The 22,102-nt window shown below is 46.2% G+C and overlaps 1 protein-coding gene across 1 annotated transcript in view; it reads right to left on the bottom strand.

Annotated features, from left to right (window-relative positions):
• The window catches only part of SERPINE2 (serpin peptidase inhibitor, clade E (nexin, plasminogen activator inhibitor type 1), member 2), a 29,776-nt gene that overhangs the window by 6,551 nt on the left and 1,123 nt on the right, over positions 1 to 22,102 (bottom strand). Inside the window, exons 2-6 of the mRNA XM_006890283.1 lie at positions 17,156 to 17,383; positions 11,900 to 12,097; positions 5,599 to 5,797; positions 3,789 to 3,889; positions 2,841 to 2,927 (exon numbers count right to left, since the gene is read on the bottom strand). Of these exons, the coding sequence (XP_006890345.1) occupies positions 2,841 to 2,927; positions 3,789 to 3,889; positions 5,599 to 5,797; positions 11,900 to 12,097; positions 17,156 to 17,383 (813 nt within the window). The remainder of the gene's footprint in view (positions 1 to 2,840; positions 2,928 to 3,788; positions 3,890 to 5,598; positions 5,798 to 11,899; positions 12,098 to 17,155; positions 17,384 to 22,102) is intronic.

A 22,102-nucleotide genomic window follows, 5' to 3' on the forward strand; every position in this document is an offset into this window, starting at 1 on the left:
ACAAAGAAGATTAATCAGAACTGGCTTTGACAAGCACTGTGGCATTTGGACAAGAACAAACTGGGAGGAGGGTAGAGAGAATAGTGCAACAAGGAATGAATGGAAACCCAAAATCTCTGTAAATGTTTATGAAAATTAATAAAATATAGGGAAAAAAAGGCTGGCTTCATGGGTATGAGGCCTGGGTTGTTTTATTTTAGGCCTGGGCTTTGACGCAGTGTTCCATACTCATGTGCTGTCCATTTCATTTGATGCCCTGCTACTGCTGTTGTGAAATTCTGGCTAAGTCCTAGACAAAGGGCTTGACACTTTCATCTTGCACAGGACGCCACATATCATGGAGTCGGTCCTGATGGCTACACTGTCTGCGAAAACCGGTCACCAACTTTAGATCAAATTTAGATGCTGCTTATATTCATCTAGAATGGCAAGAAACACCTTCACTATCCAAGCCCTTGGGCTCTGTGTCTTTGTTTTTAAAGATATTATTTAAAAAAACTTATTCAAGAAAGGCATGAGAGTGTCTACGGTGGGTATAAATGGTACTTTTTAATGAGCAGAAATATTCAACCCAGCTGCAAGTGTAGCTAAGACAGACCCTTTATGAGCTTACAGAGTTCAGTGAAATCTATTCTTCCCACCTCATACGGATAATTAGTGGGGAGAAAAACAACTTAAGATTGTTCTATTATCTTCTTTCTCCATTGAGAAAAAGGCAGATGTGGATGTTCTAATTATCAGCAAGGCTGCAAGGTGTCCCACTGCAATTCAACTGACTCTTTGCTAATGCATCCCTTTGTTCTGTACAAACCTGACGGGTGATTAGCCTGCAAGGCCTTGCTAGGATTTTCTGCTTCAATATGAAGATTGGTCTTTTCTACCAACAAGAAGCTAGAATGTATGCACACCCATGTTTATTGCAGGTTTGTTCACAATAGCAAGGAGTTGGAAACAACCCAGGTGTCCATCAACAAATGAATGGATAGAGAAGCTGTGGTATATTCACACAATGGAATCCTATGCTGCATTGAAAAACAAAAACCTCATGCAATATTATTAAAAATGGGTGAGCCTGGAGGACATTACGCTGAGTGAAATATCTCCGTAACAAAAGGACAAATACTGCATGGTGCCACTGTTGTAGAATGGGACTGATATCAGGGTTGGGGTAAGACTGAGACAAACTGGATAAATTATATATACTGCATTGAAACAGATGAGGGAGAGAACAATTTAAAAGTAATATACGATAGGGTATTATAGTTATCACAAGAGTTCAGAATTAAGGGTGCATAGTGGAGTGTATCTGGGGCAGTGGGAGGGGTGCGGGGGGATTGTATACCAAAGAAAGAATTTTTCTTTTACTTTTTCAAAGAGAGGAGCAAACTGGGGTGGGCGGAGGAGGGCTGGGCAGGGAGAAAAGTCCAACAATGAATGAATGGAAATCCAAAGTCTCTGTAAATGTTCATTAAAACTATTAAAATAAAATAAAAAAATAAAAAAAAGGAGCTAGATTGTGCTATATTCTAGAGCCGGGATCAGCAAACCACTGTTCTCATACCAACCTCAAGGGCTCAAATCCTGTTTTTGTAAATAAAGTTTTATTGGAACACAGCTGCACTTGTTTGCCTCTACTGGTTTTTTTTTGGGGGTTTTTTTCGGGGGGTAGTGAAAAGGCACATATATTTAAAAATCTTTACATATGTACATGGGGATTCGTTATAAATACACTAGAACAGAAAGGAGACCCCAGCCACCTAGCAGGCCCCTGGGAACAGGGGAGGCAATAATTTAGGGAGGAGGTGCCAGGCAGGCAGGGGTTTTGCATATATTAATGGGGTGTCCCCGAGACTTGACCCTGAGCACCCAGCGTTTCCTGAGTCTCCCGCTCCGAACCACCTGGGCTCACACTTTTCAGGGCTTTGCCTGACCAAGGACATGGCCTCGGGCAGGGCAGAGCCCAGTGCCCTTTGGACCCAGGCCCTTGCCAGTGAGGGTGTCTGGGGTTAGAGGAACGAGGCACCAGAATGTCCTGGGCTCCCCTGGAACTGAGGCAGGGGGCCAGTGAGAGGAAGGCACTGCAGTGGAGGGAGGTGGCCAGGCTCACCCTCCATGGTCAGCAGGCAGTCCTGCTCATCACATCCGTGACACCTCTGGCCCAGACAGCGTCCAGGCCTGGGCTGCCAGACTTTGGCCTACGAGTTGGGGAAGGGCGGCCCGAACTGGATGACACTCTGCCGCTCGGTGGACCCACTGGCCCCCGCAGCAGTGGGGCTGGGGGGCTCTGCAGCTGGCACGGTCTGCAGTGAGCGCAGCATACTGTTGATGGCTGCTTTTGTGATACAATGGCAGAGCTGAGATAGTAAGATAAAGACTTCACAAAAGTCAAACACTGTACTGGCCTCTTTAAAGAAAAAATAAAAAAAAAAAAAAAAAAAGAAAAAAAATCAGCTGACCACTCTGCTAAAGAAAGTGCTTTTCTTTAATGAAACAGAATCTAAGTGCCATTGGCATGGGATCTATTTAGACTCACAGTGCCTGTCTGAGATAGGACTCTGCTGGCACAATGATTGAGTGAATGACTATTAGCTGAAAAGTTGGTGGTTCCAACCTACCCAGAGTCACCTTGGAAGATAGGCCTGGCAATCTTGCTTCTGAGAAGCCAAAGCCTGAAGACCTTGTGGGGCAGTTCTAAAGACACAAGGACCTATTTGCTAGCCTGACAGAGGAGTGGGAGTGTCCCTGTCAACTCGGTAAAGCCACAGGCCCCGCCCACCGTGCCACAAGCCCCGCCCACCATACCACAAACCCCGCCCTCACACCCCAGGCCCTATGCTTACTAGTTGCTGCTGAAGCTTTAGTTCCATCTTCACTCACTTCAATTTTTGCTTTTTGAAAGATGTGGGAGACATGAAGCTTTTCTGATCCTATTCCCAGGAAAGAAAAGAAAAACAAGCATTTGATTTGCAAGCCATCCCTTTGGTTGGGGGAATAACCTCAAAGTCATCCGAATTCTAATTCTCAGACCCCATCAGGACTGACTGGCTGCCTTCTGTCCCACTGCAGCGGGGTGGCCACCGGGGTTCTTGGTGAAGTTCCTAGGTTTTCAATTTAAAGACCAACAGCTGATGTTTCAGACCTAACTCTATTTCAACAAAGGTACCAGGCATGACTTACATGTACTGGCAAAGAGTTCTACTCAGATTCATTTGAATTTATATTATATTAATTATTTCAGATTAATTGACACAGATATGAAAAACATTGATCTAGGGATGGTGCATGCATGCCACTATTTTTACATGGAATGAACAAGTATTTGGGAGCTCAAAAATCTTGATTTTTAAAAAAGGAAAAGATGCTTATATTTGAAAAAAGAAACCCCAGAGATGGATAACTATTTAGGATTCAGTTTCTAGGATATCAGAGACAATACATGTGAGGTCCTTCTGACTGTGTGGGATTGCGTGGATCTCCCATTTGAAATGAAAGGATGAATGGGTTTTGCTCCTTTATAGACCAAGGGGAATAGTATCGCTTGGTAATCTATTAATTTAACCTTGAACATCCTGAGTAAAACAATCTTAATTCTAGCAGAGATCCTGAGACTAGAGCGAGATTCTCATTTGTTGTTCATAGGGTCGCTGTAAGTCAGTCACTCAATGGTACATAAAAACAACAACAATAATAATAACAACAAGCATTCTCATTGTTTCTCTTGGGCAAATTAGAGACTCAGTTCTTAACATTTCCATTTAGTTCATAAACAAGTTTTAAAGGGCACATACTTGTTATTTTGGCAAAATTTGCCTTTGATGGATCAAACATCTCGGTAATGCCAAGCACTTTCAGTGGTTCCTTCAAATCTGTTTGCACGGAAGCTGTGAACCTGGCAATTGGAAGCACAGAAAATGCACCATAAACGATGGGCAGTGATGCACTGAAGAGATGTTCACAAAACTAGGTTTTCCCCCCAAAAAAGTATGATCAGAGAGCACAATCTAAGCTGCCTCTGACATTTAAACACCAAGATTAAGCCACCGTAACTTGATTTGGACCACTATTAGAACCTCTACTCGGAATATTATTGCTTTTTAATTTTTGACTCATGTACTTTTAACTTGTTAGTTAAATTTGTATCTTCTAGGCTGCAACACTTCCGTGATACATCTTCAAGGATATGAACATGTATGGCTAAGCACAAGTGATAACAGTGAATCTAAATTCCAAAATCAATCTCCATAATAGTCTATGTGTTTCCTACTGCCAAAGGGGCCCTTTAGAGTAGTGAGAGAAGATCTTCACCCTGAAACCCACAGCGTCCCTTTTCAGCAGGAAGTAGCTAAGAGAATACGCCATCCCCTTTTCCTTATGACTCAGGGTGAAGTCTCTCTCAGGGAGGAGAGTTAGGGAATGACAAAGGACACACTGACAAAGGAGATTAATCAGAACTGGCTTCAACAAGCACTGTGGCAATTGGACAATTAAAACAGACATTCGGGTGGGGGGGAAGAAGAACGAACTGGGGAGGAGTGTAGAGAAAACAGTCCAACAATGAAGGAATGAAAACCCAAAATCTCTGTAAATGTTCACTAAAACGAATAAAATTTAATAATAATTAAAAAAAAAAAAGATTAAACCACCAAGTAAACCAACAACATCCTGTCTCTAAATAGTGGACAAAAGGGTCAGGTCCACCCACAGCACATGGGCACAGTCTTACCACAGGCATGAGAGCCCCTCCCAAACAAGCTGCAAACCCTCTTCTCTTATCCTTATCAAGAGGCAGAGGGTGCTGACAATTTCCTTCGTCTGGAATATCTACTGGGGTTTACCAGATCCAGCCAAAGAGCCATGAACCTCAATCACAGTGAGTACCACGATCCTTCGGGCAGGGGTGGTCAAGAGAGGTGTAATGTTTCCTGTACTTTACGGTGAGATTCCGAGAGCCTTTCACGGTTAAAGGGAAGGCAAACATTAGGAAGGGGTGACATGGTTATTGCAATTGAGTTTATTAATGTCTTCTGGACAGCTGTGGACGGTCCTAGGCGGGTGGTGGTCTCACCATTAATTGCTAACAGTTTAGAACTACATCCACCAGGTGCTCTGCCGGGGAAGGAGGGGCAATCTCCTCCTGTACCAGTCAGATCTGATTTGACGGTACACGCACACTAAAATAATAATAAAAAAAAAATAAAAAAAATAAAGAACTACTTAAGTGCGTCAGTTATTCAGTCTTTTGGAAGCCGTTTTATCAGGTTACACATCATGCAGATGAACACAGCAGACTCTCATAACAGATGGGCTTGAAGGATGACTACCTGTTCTCCGCACACCAGGGTCTGCAATACTACTGGTTTGTACTTGTACACGTAGTGTTGCCTGTTTGAAGGCTTGTTGTACAATGAAATGATCTTGTGAGGATTAGTAATACTTTTTGTGACTGTGTAGTTCATGATGGCATAAATTGTTGATGTGCTTGGCTGCTGAAAGGTTAGAGGATTGAGTCTCCTCGGAGACCCTTTGACAGAAAAGCCTTGTGCCCTGCTTCTGAACGGTCCCAGCCACTGAAACTCCCTGGGCGACCGGGGTACTTACTTGGGCAGGACCACCTGCACCCTCTTGGGCACCATCAGGCTCATCCAGCTGTCGATGGTCTTGGTGCTGATGTGGGGGATGATGGCCGACAGGGGCGTGGCGCTCTCGGTTGGCAGGGCGATCAGCATGTTGATGCTTTCCCCGTGGTAGGGCAGCTCGATGAAGTTGTACCACAAACCATTGGGGGTGCTTGTGGACCCTAGAGAAAGCAGAGACAGGGTCATTGCCTCCTGGGTGACCCCCAAAAGCAGCACAAGGAGCTGCATGCGGTTCATCAGAGAGTGGCAGGGGGGTGAGAGGAACCCAGACCGAAAGCCTGCCTTTTCCTGAAACAGCCGGCTCTGGAGGACAAAGAGAAAAAGAATTTTTCCTTCCTTATCCAGCAAAGAGTTCTATTTCTTCAGTCTAGACATTCTCATAACAGTAAGCCCTTGGGTATCACTAAAATCAAATGAATTCTGTTGAGCAGATTTTAAGTCGTTAATAAGGCTCCTACCTTCTCTCAGTATCATTCCTTCAGATGAGCCTGCTTGTGTATTTGAGTGAGGGAGATGGGGGCGGGGGAGTCAACAGCAGACACCGCTGTTTAAAGGAGCTCTGATGATGTAATGTGTTACACGGTAAGTGACAAACCCAAAGGACAGCGGTTCGACTCCACCAGCGGCTCCATGGGAGAAAGTTGAGCAGCTTCCTCTTAAAAAGACTTAGTGCCCGCACCCCCCAAAAAGAGTAGTGCCCTAAAAACCCGGTGGAGGGTCATCATGAGTCACAGCTGACTGGACAGCAACAGGTTTTCGGCCACTGATTAGGGTCCACTTGGTGCTGGGCCTCAACCAACTTCGTTGACACGCTGAGAGCCCACAGCACCTGTGAGGTAGTCATAAACGGCACCGTTTTACAGACGAGGAGCCCACAACATGCAGAAATCAGTAAACTGTCAAAGTCAGAAAGCAAGGACTTGAAATCTGTTATGTTTAATGGGAAAGAGAACAAACAGGTCTGTCCTGGGGAGGGTGAAACCAGTTTCCTCTGAGGAGGTAAGGCTTTTGAAGCTCCATCTCACATACTTTGGACATGATGCCTGGAGGGACCAGTCCTTGGAGAAGGACATCATGCTTGGAAGCGCAGAAGGTCAGCACAGAAGAGGAAGACCTTGGATGAGATGGACTGTGCAGTGACTGGGGCAATGGAGGCAGGTGTCGCAGAGACAGTGAGCTGGCTGAGGACAGGGCAGGGTTCAGAGTTGCTGTTCTTAGGATTGCTATAAGTTGCCCAACAACGTCAAATATTATCTTCCTCTCACACTTCAGTATCTGACTATACCCATTCTAACCCTGACCTGCAGTGACCCCAAGGACAACAGATCAAAACTCTGCCTAATCTTGATCTGTCTACATCGTCTGCTCTCCTGAAGCACGCTGCTGAAGTCACGGTGTCTGTCCAGCCCCTTGAAGGGCCTCCTCTCCTTCAATGACTTCCCCCACTGTGAGTGTGATGTCCTTCTGCAGGTACTGAGCCCTCCTGACCACATGGACAGGCCGTGAGAGACAAAGCCTCCCCATACTCGTCTCCAAGAGCACGCTGGCTACTTTTCTACAACACTTATCTGTGTGTCCTTCTATTCCATGTAAAAAAATCTCAAGGCAGGTATTTAAAATATTTAAACTGAGTAGCCCTGAGCGCTGACCCATGAGAGTGTACAAGTGCCCTGGCAGAAGGGCATCAGTGGGAAGCCCCTTGAGGGGGACAGAGAGGCCAGTGTCATGCTGACAGTGCTCTGCCCGGTGTGCTTACGGACCCATGCGTACTTCGCATCAGACACCAAAGAGCCGAGACAGTCGGCGAGGGGAAACCAGCCCGACTTTGGGGCAGATTTCAGAAACGTTTCCTCCAACACTTCAAACTCATGAGACAAGAACTCTGTGATCTTGCTGAAGTTACCTGACCTCCTGGTGCTTCCCTGTGCACAGAATGGGCACGTCGGGGATATTAAAAGTGTGTACCTCATAGGGCGAATGTATGATTAAATGAGAGGGAAATATCTGAAGCGCTCAGAATAGTATCTGGTCCACAGTGGGGGCCCCCCCAAAGTACTGATTCTCTCCTCCTCTTCCTCTACATCCCCCAAAGGTCACCACGTGGGAAGCGACCAGGAGAGCACATCTTTCACTGAAGACAAGGGATCTTCTTTCCTGTCACTATTCTTTCCTTTGAGGATAATGTCTGTCAGTCATTTGGAAAGAGAACTGCACGGGGCCTCCAGAGAGTGGGGAGGGAGGAAGAGAAGAGCCAGGGGGAGAAAGAGACTTTCTTTGCTTTTGTTCTATAACAAAGACTGTCAGCCATACGATACGATAAAAATAGCGAGGCCGTTAGAACATCTGACAGTGCAGAATGAGAGCAGAGTTTCCGCTAAAGGAAGACGCATCCGGGAGACGCTCGGCGTGCTCTGAGGCTGGTCAGTGGCCCGTGCGACTGGCTGCCTCCGCTGGGGACACCTGCGAATGCTCCCTTATCCTGGGCTCTGTCCTGGGATTACCTGAGAATCGGAGTGAGGAAGCCCCATCTCCACTTTAACCCTGTGTAATAAGATGGTCTTCGCAGAAACAGAAAGATCAATGGGAAGGTAAGGGGGGAAAACCAACCCCAGAGGCTTCCTAAGGTGCTGTTTTTTAAAGACTTGGCCATCTGCTCCCGTCCAGGCTCCAGACTAGGAAACCCTGCAGGGCAGTTCTGCTTGGTCACATGGGAACGCGGCTGAGTGGAGACGAACATGACAGTACATGCCACCGCCACCAAGTCCTCAGAGACGAACATGACAAGTACATGCCACCGCCACCAAGTCCTCAAAGATGTGGTTAAGTTTCTGGTCTGCTAGAGGTAATGAACTCTGAAATCAGGGAAGGAGTTCATCCATGCCTGCTCCAGGGCTCCAGAGAAAAGCATGGAGGTCCTTGGCTGCTGTTAGACACACTTCCTGTTCTGATAAAGGATCAGGGCTACGAGCTGTGAACACAGTGTGCAGGGCGAGTGGGGTAACTTCCACCTGCACCATGTCGTCCAGCCCCCTCTGGCCCTACCTTAGCTGACTACTGCCCTTCTCCTGGAAGAATGAATGCTAACCACTAGCCACTTCGCAGGCCAGCACTCACACCTGCTTGGGGACTGGTCAAATGGCCCCACCTTTGTTTCTGGTCGTGCACTGGCATTCTCCCCGGCCAGCTGCTCACTTGCCTGGTTCTCCCTGAAGACCAGAGAGGGTGGGAGATGAAAGCACACCCGGCTCGTGGACCACCTGGCCCCTCTCGTAAAGAGCACAGGACACCTGCATTTAAATCCTGGCCGTGGGGTACATGAACTCTGGAGCCTGCTGCCATTTTCTTTTTTTTTTTTTGTTAACAAATGATCCTTTATTGAAATATTTTCATCTGTAGTCCTTAGCTGGCTGGGCATTCCAAGGCACCACTGCTGATGTCTCCTATGATGTCATGAGGGTGGCGGTCATCAACAACATTGTGGCCCACAGACTGGGCAGTTCCCAGGATCTCGTCAACAGCTACAGAGAGTTCTCTGGCTAAAGACTGGTGTCGCATCTGCTGGGCAATGCCAACAATCTCATCAAAAGTGATACTTCCTCTGTGCTTACTATTTTTCTGCTTCTTTCTGTCTCTGGGTGATTCCTGTAGGGCTTTGATGGATCAGGGCGGAGGCAGAAGGCACTACTTCAATCTGGGCCTGTCTGTTCTGAATGGTCAGTTTCACAATACTCCCGAGTCTCTTTCAGTAACTTTGTGGCCTCGGCAATGTCATCACCGACCTTTTTTGGAGACAGACCCAAAAGGCCGATCTTAGGGGCTAGAGTGGATGTGGCACCGACTTCCCCACTGATATACCGCAGGTACATGACGTTAATCTCGCTGGAGTTGAACTTGAGTGGCACAGCGGAGATGGCTGGTGTCGGATGTACCCCGAAGCAGGACGACTGAAGAAAGTCGCACTGAGGCCTCCTCCAAGCCGAAAGCCGAAAGTTTCTTAACTTACGTCTCTAAAGTGGGATGATGACAGTGTCTTTCTTCAGGGTTGCCATGAAAATTAAATGAGATGATACATGAGATTTTTGCCTTGTATTTAAAAAGGCTTTTGGGCCCTCGGGCCTGTTTTTTGTGCATCTCCCAAATAAAACAGGCTTGGAACAGGAGTGGCATCCACTTAAGGGAATTTAAAAAAAAGCTTGCGTCCAGAAACTATGAACTTTGAGAAAAGATGAAAGTTTTGCAGTCACGACTTTCATTCATAGGGTCATTATCGGTTGCCTATGACTCTACAGCACTTAACAACAACAACAACAAAACAACAACATATGCAAAGGGTTTGGCACGTAACATGTTTATCTATTGATGCAGGAAGCTCTGGGAAAAGCATTGATTCTCATGTAGCAGACACATTATTATTAGTCTCTGCCTTTCTATCAAAGAAATGACACAGCTCCGGTGCAGGAGGCATTGGAGATTGAAGGGGCATGCAGGGTCCCTTCTCTTCCTGTCCTTTAAGAAGACTTGGCCTAGCTCTCTGTTCTTGAACGGGAGGAGTGGTGTCTACTTAGACTTGTTAACGTCGACTGAGTGGTCTTTCATGAGGGTAAATTCTCACATCAATAAAGACGTGAAGCAGGGCCAGTCAAGGAGCTGTGGGGCTTACTGGGTCAAAGGTTGGGCTGCTAAAGAAAGGCTGGTGGTTTGAACTAGCAGCCTCTCAGGGAGAGGAAGTTGAGGTAATTACTTTGTCCTCCAGAGTTGGGAGAGATTTGAAGGCAGGTCCATTCATTGTAAAAAGCAGCAGAGACGGAAGGAGGAAAGAAGTGTTTTCTCATAAGCGAAGGGTGTGCAACAAAACCTTTTCTAAAGAATCAAGGCAAAACCTAAAATCAAATGTGAGGTGAGTTGGAAGTCACAGCCTTGATGGAGCCGCAAGGGCAGCACAGCCAGGGCGAGACAGAGGCCAGGTTATGGAAACGTAGACTGACTCCAGACAAAAGTCACTCATCAAGCCACTGTCCTCAAGTCAGGACTCACTCACAGCCGATCCTCCAGGCAGTCTTCTGAGGAGATTGCCCATCCTTCTCCTGTGGATTTAAACCAAACTTACACACACCTAGTGTGGGGGCACTGAGTCAGAACTGACTTAAAGTAAACAGCAAAACAGCCACAGTGAGTGACTACTTGCTGGATGTTGTTTGGTGCTGCTGCGGTGATCCAGGCTCCGAACAACCTCAGGTGACAGGTAGATATGCACACGGCGCTTTCGAGGCTGTATTCTTCACAGAACCAGGTTATCAGGCTCTTCTTGAGGCTGTAATCTTCGCAGGAGCAGGTCACCAAGCTCTTCTCCCCTGGAGGTGCCAGGGGAATGCTAGCGGCCAACTTTTTAGGTTAACAGCCAAACACGTAAATATTTCAGCCCAAGTCTCTTCTTTACTTTTTAGGATGGGATTAGGGAGCCACAGTGGCCTAGGGGTAAGGAACGGCACTGTGAAACCAAAGGCACGTGCTTTGAATCCACCAGCTGCTCCACAGGACAAAGACAGGCAATCGCCTCCCATTTGATTCACAGCCTCTGAAAACCTTCCAGTGGCTCTGACTCGATGCCACACAACAAGGGTCTGTGATTATTCTCAGAGTGTGAATTCTTCTGACTGGTCAAGAGTCTGTTAGAACAATGTTCCCGCCACCAGAAATTCTCAGGGGTGTTCCCAATGTAAGAGTTCCAGCTGAGACCGGACATGCCTTACAATTTTTGCTAGTTTGATAAGAGAAAAATAAATTTAAATGATATTTTATCTTGACAATAACAATAAGTCGCAAATGCAACAAATTTCTTATTTTGTGAATTACTCTTTCCCCCTTTATAATCTAAAAGCTTACTTGCTAACTATTAATATACAATCTTTTCATATAATACAAAGACTTACCATGAACATTTGTGAAAACTATACTTCCTCCCAACACCTTTTATTTTTAGTTAAAGTCACAGAAGTAAAGAAGGATTAATGGAATCCAGAATTATAGATCTGGAAGTAGGGAGGTGCTGTTGCATTGTGGGTACTGAAATTATTGCCACGAGACAAAATATATGCATGAATGGTTGCGTGAAAAATTAACTTGCTATGTAAGCTTTTAAATAGCAATAATAAAAGAAACAAAGTACTAAATGCAGCTTTCTTCCCGGGCCTAAGCTCCAGCACTTGGGGGTCTTTCTACCATCAGCACATCCTAGAATCAGCCCACCCCGTGCCCCGACTCACCGCAGCGGAACAAGGAGAGCTGGGCCAGCATGGGCACCAGGTAGGATTTCCCATCCGAGGCCACAAACCCGCGCTTCTTGGTGTTCTCAGGTTGAAAGCACAATTTCCACAAACCCTTGAAGTAGATGGCATTGACGAGGACCAGCCTGGTGAGCGGGTTGCTGAGGAGGTCGCGGGAGATCAGGTTGTCGATCATACCTGCCGAGTCAAGAACAGAGAAGGAAGAGACCTCAGGGCAGGTGAGCGATGCGAGGGCAAAAGGCACCTGCTGGGCAGGTCAAATGAAACATGAAAGGAGGGCTAAAAAGAAGTCCTATAAAAAAACCCCAACAAACAAAACCCCTGCAAGAAAGAGTGTTTATATTTCCTACTTTCTTTCCTCTGCTGAAAAAAAAAATAAATAAAGCTGAAAAGAAGTTAATCTGAGATCTGGAAAAGACTTCAGCCATTCTCTGGGCAAGGGCTGCCACGCTTCTCACTGACAATCTCTTTTCTAGCTGATTTCCAGTAAACCCCTTTCAGAAAATGACTTTTCATCAAAATCGGTGGTACTGAACCCTCTTTTACTGCTGCAGAGCCGGTTCTGACTGACCATGACCCTCTAGTGAGTTTCTGAGTCTATGAATCGCCATAGGAGGAGACTGCCCACACTTCTCACGAGCACAGCAGTTTCTAGTAGATTTGAGCCGACAGAGGCATCAGTCTACGGGCTAACAGTGCAATGGGCTGCAGAATATGCCATCAGAGCTCCTTGATACTTACTTAATTTTCCTGCTTTTTATGATAATCTATATGTATGATGGGCCAGAAAGCTGCCTGCAACTCATCGGCACTTAACAATAATAACATCAACATAGAGAGAGAGATCAGCTGGCCCAGTGGACAGAAAGCGATGCTACCAAGCCAAAGGTGGGTGACTTTTAATCCGCGGCCCTCGGGCCTGTCTTTCATTGTTTTTGTTCAGACATTCCTCTAGGTCGTATAGCCATGATGTACAAGTTGCTGTACAGCGGTCACTTGTGGTTGCTGTGAGGCTGAACATTGTGACACTGATGTGTCAAATGCATTAATGGCTGGTTACTCAATGCAGACAGTGTGGACTGGAGCTCCCCGATTAAAACAAGCTTGGAAGGAGGAGTGGCATCTACTTCCATAATAGCTTGCCTCCGGAAACCCTATGAACCTGGAGAGAGGACAAAAGACACACAAGCGTTGAGGACTCTCCTTCACAGGGTCGCTATGAGTCACCTGTGACTCGACGGCACTGAACAACAACAACATGGCCTATGCGATGTTATCAAGGATAAATGCTCCATTTCCATGAAGATTTCAGAAATGCCAAGGATTGCTTGGCGATCCCTGACTTCCACAGACCTTCCTGTTTAACAGAGAAGAGCTGAAACTGAAAATCTATGTCTAAATTTCTGGGTCCAGCATCGACTGCCGAGTTTAAGAAAACGAGGTCTCTCCTGGAAGAACTTTCAATGTGGAAGGGAAAGGCTCATCACGGGCTGCCCATCTAGTTTCAGGAAGCTCTTTCGTGGCCACTGAGACCCTTTGAGAAGTGCTACCGCTGGATGAAGGTTTGGTTTTTAGTTAGGTTCCTCCTGTGTTGCATGGTCCTTATTAAGGAGCCCAGGTGGTGGTGGTGCAATGGTGAAGCTCTTGGCTGCTAACTGAACGTCAGTGATTTAAAGCCACCAGTGGGTCAACTGAATCCAACCAACTGTGCATGATAATGGGCTGTGTGGTCTTGGATGAGTCAGTGGTACATATGTTATATTTGACCAGTGATCAGGACGGTCTAAGAAGGTAGCTCAGCATGCTTTTGGTCCAAGTACATAGAAAAAGTAATACATGATATAATAATACATTAGAGAGTGAGAGTAAAAGAATTCTTTTAAATTATGTATTATTATCGTTGTTGTTGTTATGTGCCATCGAGTTGCCTCTGACTCATCATGACCCTTTGTACAACAGCTCTGAAGCCTGCTTTGTCCTGAGCCAGTCTCACTGACTCTGACACACCTACCCTCATTGCCTTAGTTACTATATCAGTCCATCTTATCCAGGGTCTTTTATCTCCTGAGCTATCCTTCCACCCTTCCAAGCATGATGTCTTTCTTCCAGGATCGGTCCCTCCTAGACACTTGTCCAAAGTATGTGAGATGGAGCATCCAAATCCTAACCTCCAAGGAGAAACTTAGTTACACTCTCACCAAGACCTATTTGTTTTCTTGGTTATTCATGGTATCTTCATGACTTTTTTCTAACACCACAAGTCAAAGGCATTGATTCTTCTGTTTTCCTTAGTCTTTGTTCAGCTTTCTGAAGCATAGCAAGTAACTGTGAAGACCATGGCTTGGATCAGGCACACCTTTGTCTCTAGACTGACATCACTGCTTTTCAGTACTCTGGAGAGGTTCCTGACAGCAGATTTACGTAATGCAATTCATCTTTTGATTTCCTGACTGCTGGTACCAAAAGTCTTGACTGTGGAGCCAATCAAGCTGTAATTGTTAACAACCTCAATCTCTTCTCCATCCATCATGGTGCTGCCAACTCACCCAGTGGTGAGAATCTTTGTCTTCTTGATGTTGAGCTTCAATCCATATCGAAGACTACAGTCCTTGACCTTCTGCAGTAAGTGCTTCATGTCCTCCTCTGTTTCAGCATATATTAGTAATATACTTTACTGTGAAGCCAACTGCTTCTGGTGAAGAAAAAAAGTCTTTTATTCAGCAGAAAATTAGGAGAGCTTTAAGTCCTTTTGGTGGAAGCACAAGATTTTGATACACCATCAAGTAAAGCTTCAACAGGTCAGGGTGAACACACTGAGTAAAGACAGCTTCATCACGGCTTGGTGGTTTATACAAGAGAGCATCCACATTACCCAAGTCCTCACGGTCATTGCCATGTTCGAGCCCACTGTTGCAGCCACTGTGCCAACTGTTTTCATTGACAGTCTTTTCTTCACCGACATTCTTCAAGCATGATGTTCTTTTTCAGGCATTGGTCCCTCCAGATAACACATTCAAAGTCTGGGGGACAAAGTCTCCTTGCCTCAAAGGAGCATTCTGACGGCACTCCTCAAACAGATTTGCTCATTCTTTTGTTAGCCCCCAGGGAAAGTCACCAATAACAGAATTCAAAGCCATCAGTTCAGCTTCAGTGTTCCTTATTCACGGACCAGCTTCTGCATGCACTATGGTGGTGGTGGTGTGTACCATCGAGTTGGAACCGACCCGTAGCTGATCCTCCAGCGGGTTTTCAGACGCAGTTAATCACATGGGAGGAGGGAGGAGGGAGGAGACTGGCCATCTTTCTCCCACGGAGAGCTGGTGGACTTGAATGCCTTTGAGATTGCAGTGCAGCTTCTTGCCATCAGAGCTCCCTTCAGGTAAAGGAAAATACTGTAGGTTGGGTCAGAGAGACCTTTGGTCTCAGGATCAGCCTTGAAAAGTCTTTGGCAGCAGGCATTCCCATTGTAACACGTCCTTTGACTTCTTAACTGCTGCTTCCATGGGTGTCGATGAGATCCTGAAAAGATCCTAAAAAGCCTCAATCTTTTCTCCATTTTCCACAATGTTGCTTAATGGTCTAGTTGTGATTTTTTTGTTTAGGAAATTTTGGGAGAGAAATTATAAACGTTAAAAAATTCATCTCTATAGGCATTGCCTTCCAAATGATGTCCTTATCTTTCCCAATTTTTTAAAATGCTAGACTCAAAACAATTTTTGACTCTTAGAGACGTACCACGCGGAAATGAGTGGTATACACTTGCCAGAGGCCCAGAGGCTTCCACCATCACTTTTACAAAGACGACACCCAAATTCATGGCCCAAATCTCCTCCCGCCACATTTTTTAACCGCTTTTTCCTATTTTTCTGACTGTTCCAAACACTGGGTTCTACAGAACACCCTGTGCTCCCCACCACGCCCCGAGCATCCCTGTCCATCCATCACGGGCTTCTCCAATGGGTCTCAAACGGTCATGTATGTAAAGACGGTGCTGGGTAGTTGAAGGACACACGAAGGGGACGTGCTTTCATGCAAATTCCTAGGCTCAACTCTTGGAGTACAGGGATCTGGATTCTATTTTAGCTCTTGTGGATTTGTTTTTTGGTGGTTTATTTTTTTCTCTTTTCTTGCTGTGTGCCATCAAATCAGATCTGACTGGCACAAGAGGAGGCTATCCCTCCTTCTCCAGTGGAGCATCTGGTGGATTCAAACTGTGCACCTTTGGGATTGCAGCACAGCTTCTTGCCACTAGGCCACCACAGCTCCCTTTGGGATCTGGATTCTAAACATAAACCCAGGTAAGCTTGCCTCCGGAAACCCTATGAACCTGGAGAGAGGATGAAAGCACCCAAGCGTCTAGGACTCTCCTTCATAGGGTCGCTATGAGTCGCCTGCGACTCGACGGCACTTAACAACAACAACAAGTCTACTGGAGGTATGTCACAAGTCACATTTGAGAAACATCCCAAAAGGCCAATCCTCCAAAAATCTTGTCTCTTGATTCTTTCTCCCTGGTTTGCCTTTGTGGCATTAAGTAGTCTTTCTATGAAAAAAAAAAAAAAGATTCTGAAGTCTATCTTTCAATTCTTAACTTTCCTGTGTCACATGAACACCGACCTTTCTCCCTGAATGTTGCTACCTAGATGTCTAGCTTACAAACCCAGAGATTTAAACACTGACATTAGCCATTTCCTGTGAAGAGGTGCAGGCCATCAGGTAATCATTATGGGGAGCTGTAAGAGCTATGGTGCGGTCACTGACATCCAGACAGAGGGTACAAAGGCGTACTCCTGTCCCAGGGGACAGTTACAGCCTCGAGATGGCAGAAACAAGGCAGGGCAAGTAAGGGGGCAGCGGACCCAGAGTCGTACAGGAAGAGAAGGGCATTCCACACGTGGGGGACAGCAGATGCAAAAGCAGAAGGGAAAGAGCAGAAAGATCTTTAAGAAAGGCCAGAGCGAGGACACAGGGGCAGAACACAGCAGGAAAGACCACCCGCATCTTGTGCTACTGTCTGTGCTCTGGGGGGTAAGACGCCCCCAGGACTACTCTAAGTACGGGCAGCATCCAAGGAGCATGGAGGAGACCAGCTGGGAGAGCCCATCAGGAAAGAAAAGGACAGAGGACCCCTGGGGTCTGTGGAGGGGCCACTGGACTTAAGATGCCAGCACAAACCTCAGTGACTAAGGCACACGCCCATTCACAAAGCATGAACTCGGGTCTGGGACCACTCACCCCTGGTCTCGTTTTTTACCCACAGGTTGATGGAGTCACAGGCGGAGGCTGGATTCTCAAAGCTCATGTTGCGGACTTCACACTGGAACACATCCTTGTTCTTCGTGACAAAGGGCTCTTCCATTTTAAAGCCGTTCTTAACGAATACGCCGTTAGCCACGGTCACAACATCCTTGTTCTTCTTGGAGACGATGGCTTTGTTGATCTTCTTCAACACTTTGCTGACTCCTGAAGGAGAAGTCAGAAAAAGCAGCAATGTGATCACAAGATTGGGAAGCGCCTCCCCTCTAAAGTCTAAAACCAGCAGCAACAGCAACGCAAGTCTGTTGGCATTGAAGTGATTCTGGCTCATGGTGACCCAGGTGGTACAGAGGAGATCTGCTCGACAGGATTTTCTGGACGCCGGTGGCCTAGTCTACACGTTGTAGTGCTGCCAATCTAACGAGGGCGGTTCGAATCCATGAGGGGCTCCAAGGGAGCAAGACAGAGACTCTCTTCCCAGATAACGCACAGCCTTGGAAATACAATGCAGGGTTGTCTATGAATCTGTTCTGACTGATGTCAGTCAGTGAGCGAGTTAATGACTCTTTAAGGGAGCAAACAGCAAGGTCTGTCCTCCGCAGGACTGAGTGAACTGAGTGGGCTTACAGCATCGGCCTTTATGAGTTAGCAGACAATCATAAACGGTCTGCACCACCTTCCACTAAAAACAAAAACAAAAACAAACAACCCTAAAACCCAAACTTCACGATCATCAAGCTGATTCCAACTCACAGCATCAGGGTTTGTGGCTATCAGTCTTGACAGGAGGAAACTTCCCGTCTCTCTCCCTTTTGGACCTGCTGGTGGATTCACACCGCTGAAGACATATATGGACTCGTGGTTAGCAGAACTACACACTACGTGCTATGCCATCCTTCAGTATTTTATGGCAATTAAGAAGTATAAACTGGAAGCAGGAGTGGCACCCACTTCCTAAAAAACATGCCTCCAGAAATGCTATTAACTTTGATAAATGTTTATAGTTGTAGAGGGGCTTCAGGCCTTCTGTTCATAGGGTCGCTATGAGTCGTGCTCGACTCAAAGGCAATCAACAACAACAACAACGAGTATAAACAAGATAAATTGGAATATGCCCACTGCTGTTGACTCAGTTCACGCTCCTGGCTTACAGGACCGAAAGGAGCCGCCTTTCAGGGTTTTCAAGGCTGTAAATCTTAACAGGAGCAGACCGCTCCACTTTTCTCCCCTGGGGAGCCTGGTAAATTCAAACCACTGACTTTCTGATTAACAGTCCAACATCACATCCATTGCCCCAGCAGGGCTCATTAAATTTGAATAAAAGACTAAGTCTTTTACTACTTCCTCAATGGCTCTCTCTTTAAAAAGAAAAAAGAAAACCCAGGCCTGTCTCAACATCCTCCCCGCCTAGGTCACTTCCCCCTGGCGGCCACTCTGAAGCGTCCAGTCATTATAAGAGCTGGAGTGCTTAACTATCACGCCACCCAAGGACGGATGAGTGGCCCACCAATCCCTCAGTCCCTCTGTCCACAGTTCCTTCCACCTGTCTTCCCTCCATCCTAATCTTAAGCACTCTTTCCTTTTTTGTCAGAGATTTAAGAAAGAAATCCTAGGGGAGCTCTGGTGGCCTAGTGGCAAGAAGCTGCACTACAATCCCAGAGACGCATGGTTCAAATCCACCAGATGCTCTGCTGGGAAAGGAGGGGCAATCTCCTCCTGTACCAGTCAGATCTGATCTGACGGTACACAGACACATATACACAAAATAATAAAAATTTTAAAAAAAAAGAAAGAAATCCTTTCTATTTTGGTAAGAAAAAAAGCATCATTAGTGAGCGATTGGTCACTGAGTCAGAACTGACCCTCCTGTGGGTTTTCAGAAGCTGTAAACGGAATGGGAAGAGAATGCCTATCTTTCTGCCAAGGAGTAGCCGGTGGATTTGAACACCCTGCCTTTCGGTTGACAATATAATTCCTTATTCCCTGGGATAGCAGCTCTCCCTAAAAAAAGCATTAAGACTATTAGGAAAACGTCATGTGTCACCATGAACAATATGATTTTTAAGTGATATCAAACTCAAAAAAGCAAGGAGGTGAAGGTTATGGTAATGTAAGCTTTATTTTACCCTTGCCATTCAGACATGCTCTGTTTGGCTTTAGAGCATGATGGAAGGGAGAACAAGGGAAAATAAACCATAAAAAGGAAATGTGTTTCCACAGAGTTTGAGTTACAGCTCCTCCTTGAGCTCTGGGGTGGTTTCATGATGACACTGACCCTGATGGGGTCTCCTGAAGACCCCACCTCCAGAATTCCTGAGAAGAGCAGGCGTGGCTTTTCATGGTCCACACGCGGGGAAGGTATAAACCTTAACCGCTAACCTGAGTCCATTCTCACGGGGCGGCGTCATGGGCTACAGATTGGACCTCAGCCCGTGGGGCTCTCTGCTCTGGGCTACCATCTCCGTCCTCATTCTCCATTAACATACACTCACTGCCTCCTAAGGCTCCAGTCCAATCTTTTGCATTGTTATTGTTAATTTGATCTTATAGAGAAAGATTCTGAAACAGCACACTGTTCAAGGCAAATCATCTTTACTAGTTTAAACTAAACTCAGGTGCTAAGTAGACTTCAGGGGATGTTATTTTTAAAATTTAATATTTTATTTTATTATTTTTTTTGGTGTGTGTACCAACAAATCAGATCTGACTGGTACAGGAAGAGATTGTCCCTCCTTCTCCAGCAGAGTACCTGGTGGATTGGAACCACACGCCTCTGGGATTGAAGGAGATTTTTTTTTTTTAAAAAAAGAGTTATCGAATCCACCAGAAGCTCTGCTGGAGAAGGAGGGGCAACCTTTTCCTAATGTGATTTGACAGTACACACACAAAAAATAAAAATAAAAAAATTTAAAAAAATACTAAAAAAAGATTTAAATGTTACAAGGCAGTCTTTTTTTTTCTAAACTTCCCTATCTAAAAGCTTAAATTTCAAATTGCCTTTGATCTAAGTTAACAAGGCAGTCTTTAAATCAGAGGTTTATCCAGTTTCCAAGGATCCTATGACTGCATTCCATGACTATTTGAAATTCTGTTCCAAATGTCCCTCCTTCGGATCAGGAATCTCATCTTTAAAGGAACTGTTAAAAAATGGTCCCGGCTATCCTCTTCATGCGGAAGGATGGGCAATCTCCTCCTGTGTGGTTTCCTGCCTCTGGAAACCCACTGCAGGGTCAGCTATGGGTCAGTTCTGACTCAGAGGCGTAACACTCCCGCCATCTTTATGCAGCAGATCACCCAGGCCTGTCTTTCATGATGCCACTGGGTGGGTTTGAACTGTCAACCTTTTGGTTATCAAGAGCAACTGCACCACCCCAGGATCTGGGGACAGTGCAGGGCTCGGTAATTCCCTCTCCACGCCTACACTATGAGGACAGACATAGTGAGGGTCCCGAGTCTTGGTTTACATGGAAGGAAAGCAACCACAGCTCTCAGAGGCTAAAAACCACGTCTGAGTCCAGATCGCGTCAGCCGCATGGCCACCTCCATACGCCACAGAGTCCTGCAGGACACGCGGGCAGATCTCCTGCCACTGACCAGCTTCCTTCCTTCCTCCGCGAAGCTTTCCTACTGTGAGTTCTTGCAGGCTGAGCCCAGACTAGCCTGAGACCCAGACTAGATCATCCAGACTCCAGCAAACTGAGGTTCCCATTCTACAAAGTCGCTGGCAGCTTAATGTGGAGAAAGAATAGGTGGTGGTGGTGGGGGGATGGGACATCACCAAGGGGCCACTGAGAATTAACGTGGCTCAGTATCAGAATAAACAGCAGAAAGTCAGTTGCTATTTTGGAACTGCACTGGCCGATGAAGCTTGGATCACACAAGGAATATATATATATATTTTTAAACATTAGCAGTCATAAATCACCAAGGGTTTTTTTTTAACTTCCAAGCAAGGAGTGGGATAGTATGCTCCAGGTTTCCAACTGGTAAGTCTACCACAAACTCCCTCAAAAGTCCTATGTCACCTAGATAGGGAGGGGCTGCCGGGTCGCCTCTTATGCTGAGAACACAATGAAGTGGCCCGACATTTCTTCATACCAGTGCATCGACCTTAAGGTTCTCAGAACTATGTCTAGCAGAAGTGGAAGAATACAGCTAGGTAAATATCCTCTTTAAGGAAAAAAAGAAAATAAAACAACAATTACCCAAGGCTGACATGAACCAAGTGACACGCCCAGTGTGATGGTTAATGTGACGTGTCAACGTGGCCAGACCATGATTCCCCATAGTTTGGCTAAGATAACTTGGTAGCATAGTTATTAAGCACTCAGTTGTTAATTGAAAGGTCAGTGGTTCAAGCCCACCAGCTTCTCCACTGGAGGACAATGTGGTAATCTTTCAACTGATCACAGCCCTGGAGCCTCTCCAGGGCGTCTCCGCTGGGACAGTGTGAGTTACAAGGGACTCAGTGGCAAGGGTGTGGGTCAGCTTTGCTGGTTACGCTTTCATCATGTACTGTGGTCTTTTAACGTCATCTGCAATGTGATCCCCTTTCATGATGTCATCTGATGTAATAAGCCCAGTCAGTCGGAAAGGAGTTTCCTCGTGGGCCTGTCCTGCCTCCAGAGTATAACTAGCCAAGTTCATGTCCTCTCCATCCTGCGCATTTCCCGTTGTCTGACCTGCAGATTTTGGATTTACCAGCATCCCCAATGCCATGAGCCGGTCAGCAGAGTCCAGTCTGCTGTCTGACTGAGGGATTTGTAACATGTCACCCCTACAACAGTGGGAGGCATCTTCTCACTTCTAAGACCTCTAGGGCAGGCAGGCTCTGAACCCGAGCTGGCATCAGGGAACCCTCTCCCAGCCTGCTTGGCTTCTTTGGTTGTAATCTATGACCAGGTTGTGAGCCCCCCTGTGATGCCT

This window comes from Elephantulus edwardii, unplaced genomic scaffold (genome assembly GCF_000299155.1).
Source record: "Elephantulus edwardii isolate Elephantulus edwardi_28Jun2011 unplaced genomic scaffold, EleEdw1.0 scaffold00087, whole genome shotgun sequence".
NCBI classification, from domain to species: Eukaryota; Metazoa; Chordata; class Mammalia; order Macroscelidea; family Macroscelididae; genus Elephantulus; species Elephantulus edwardii.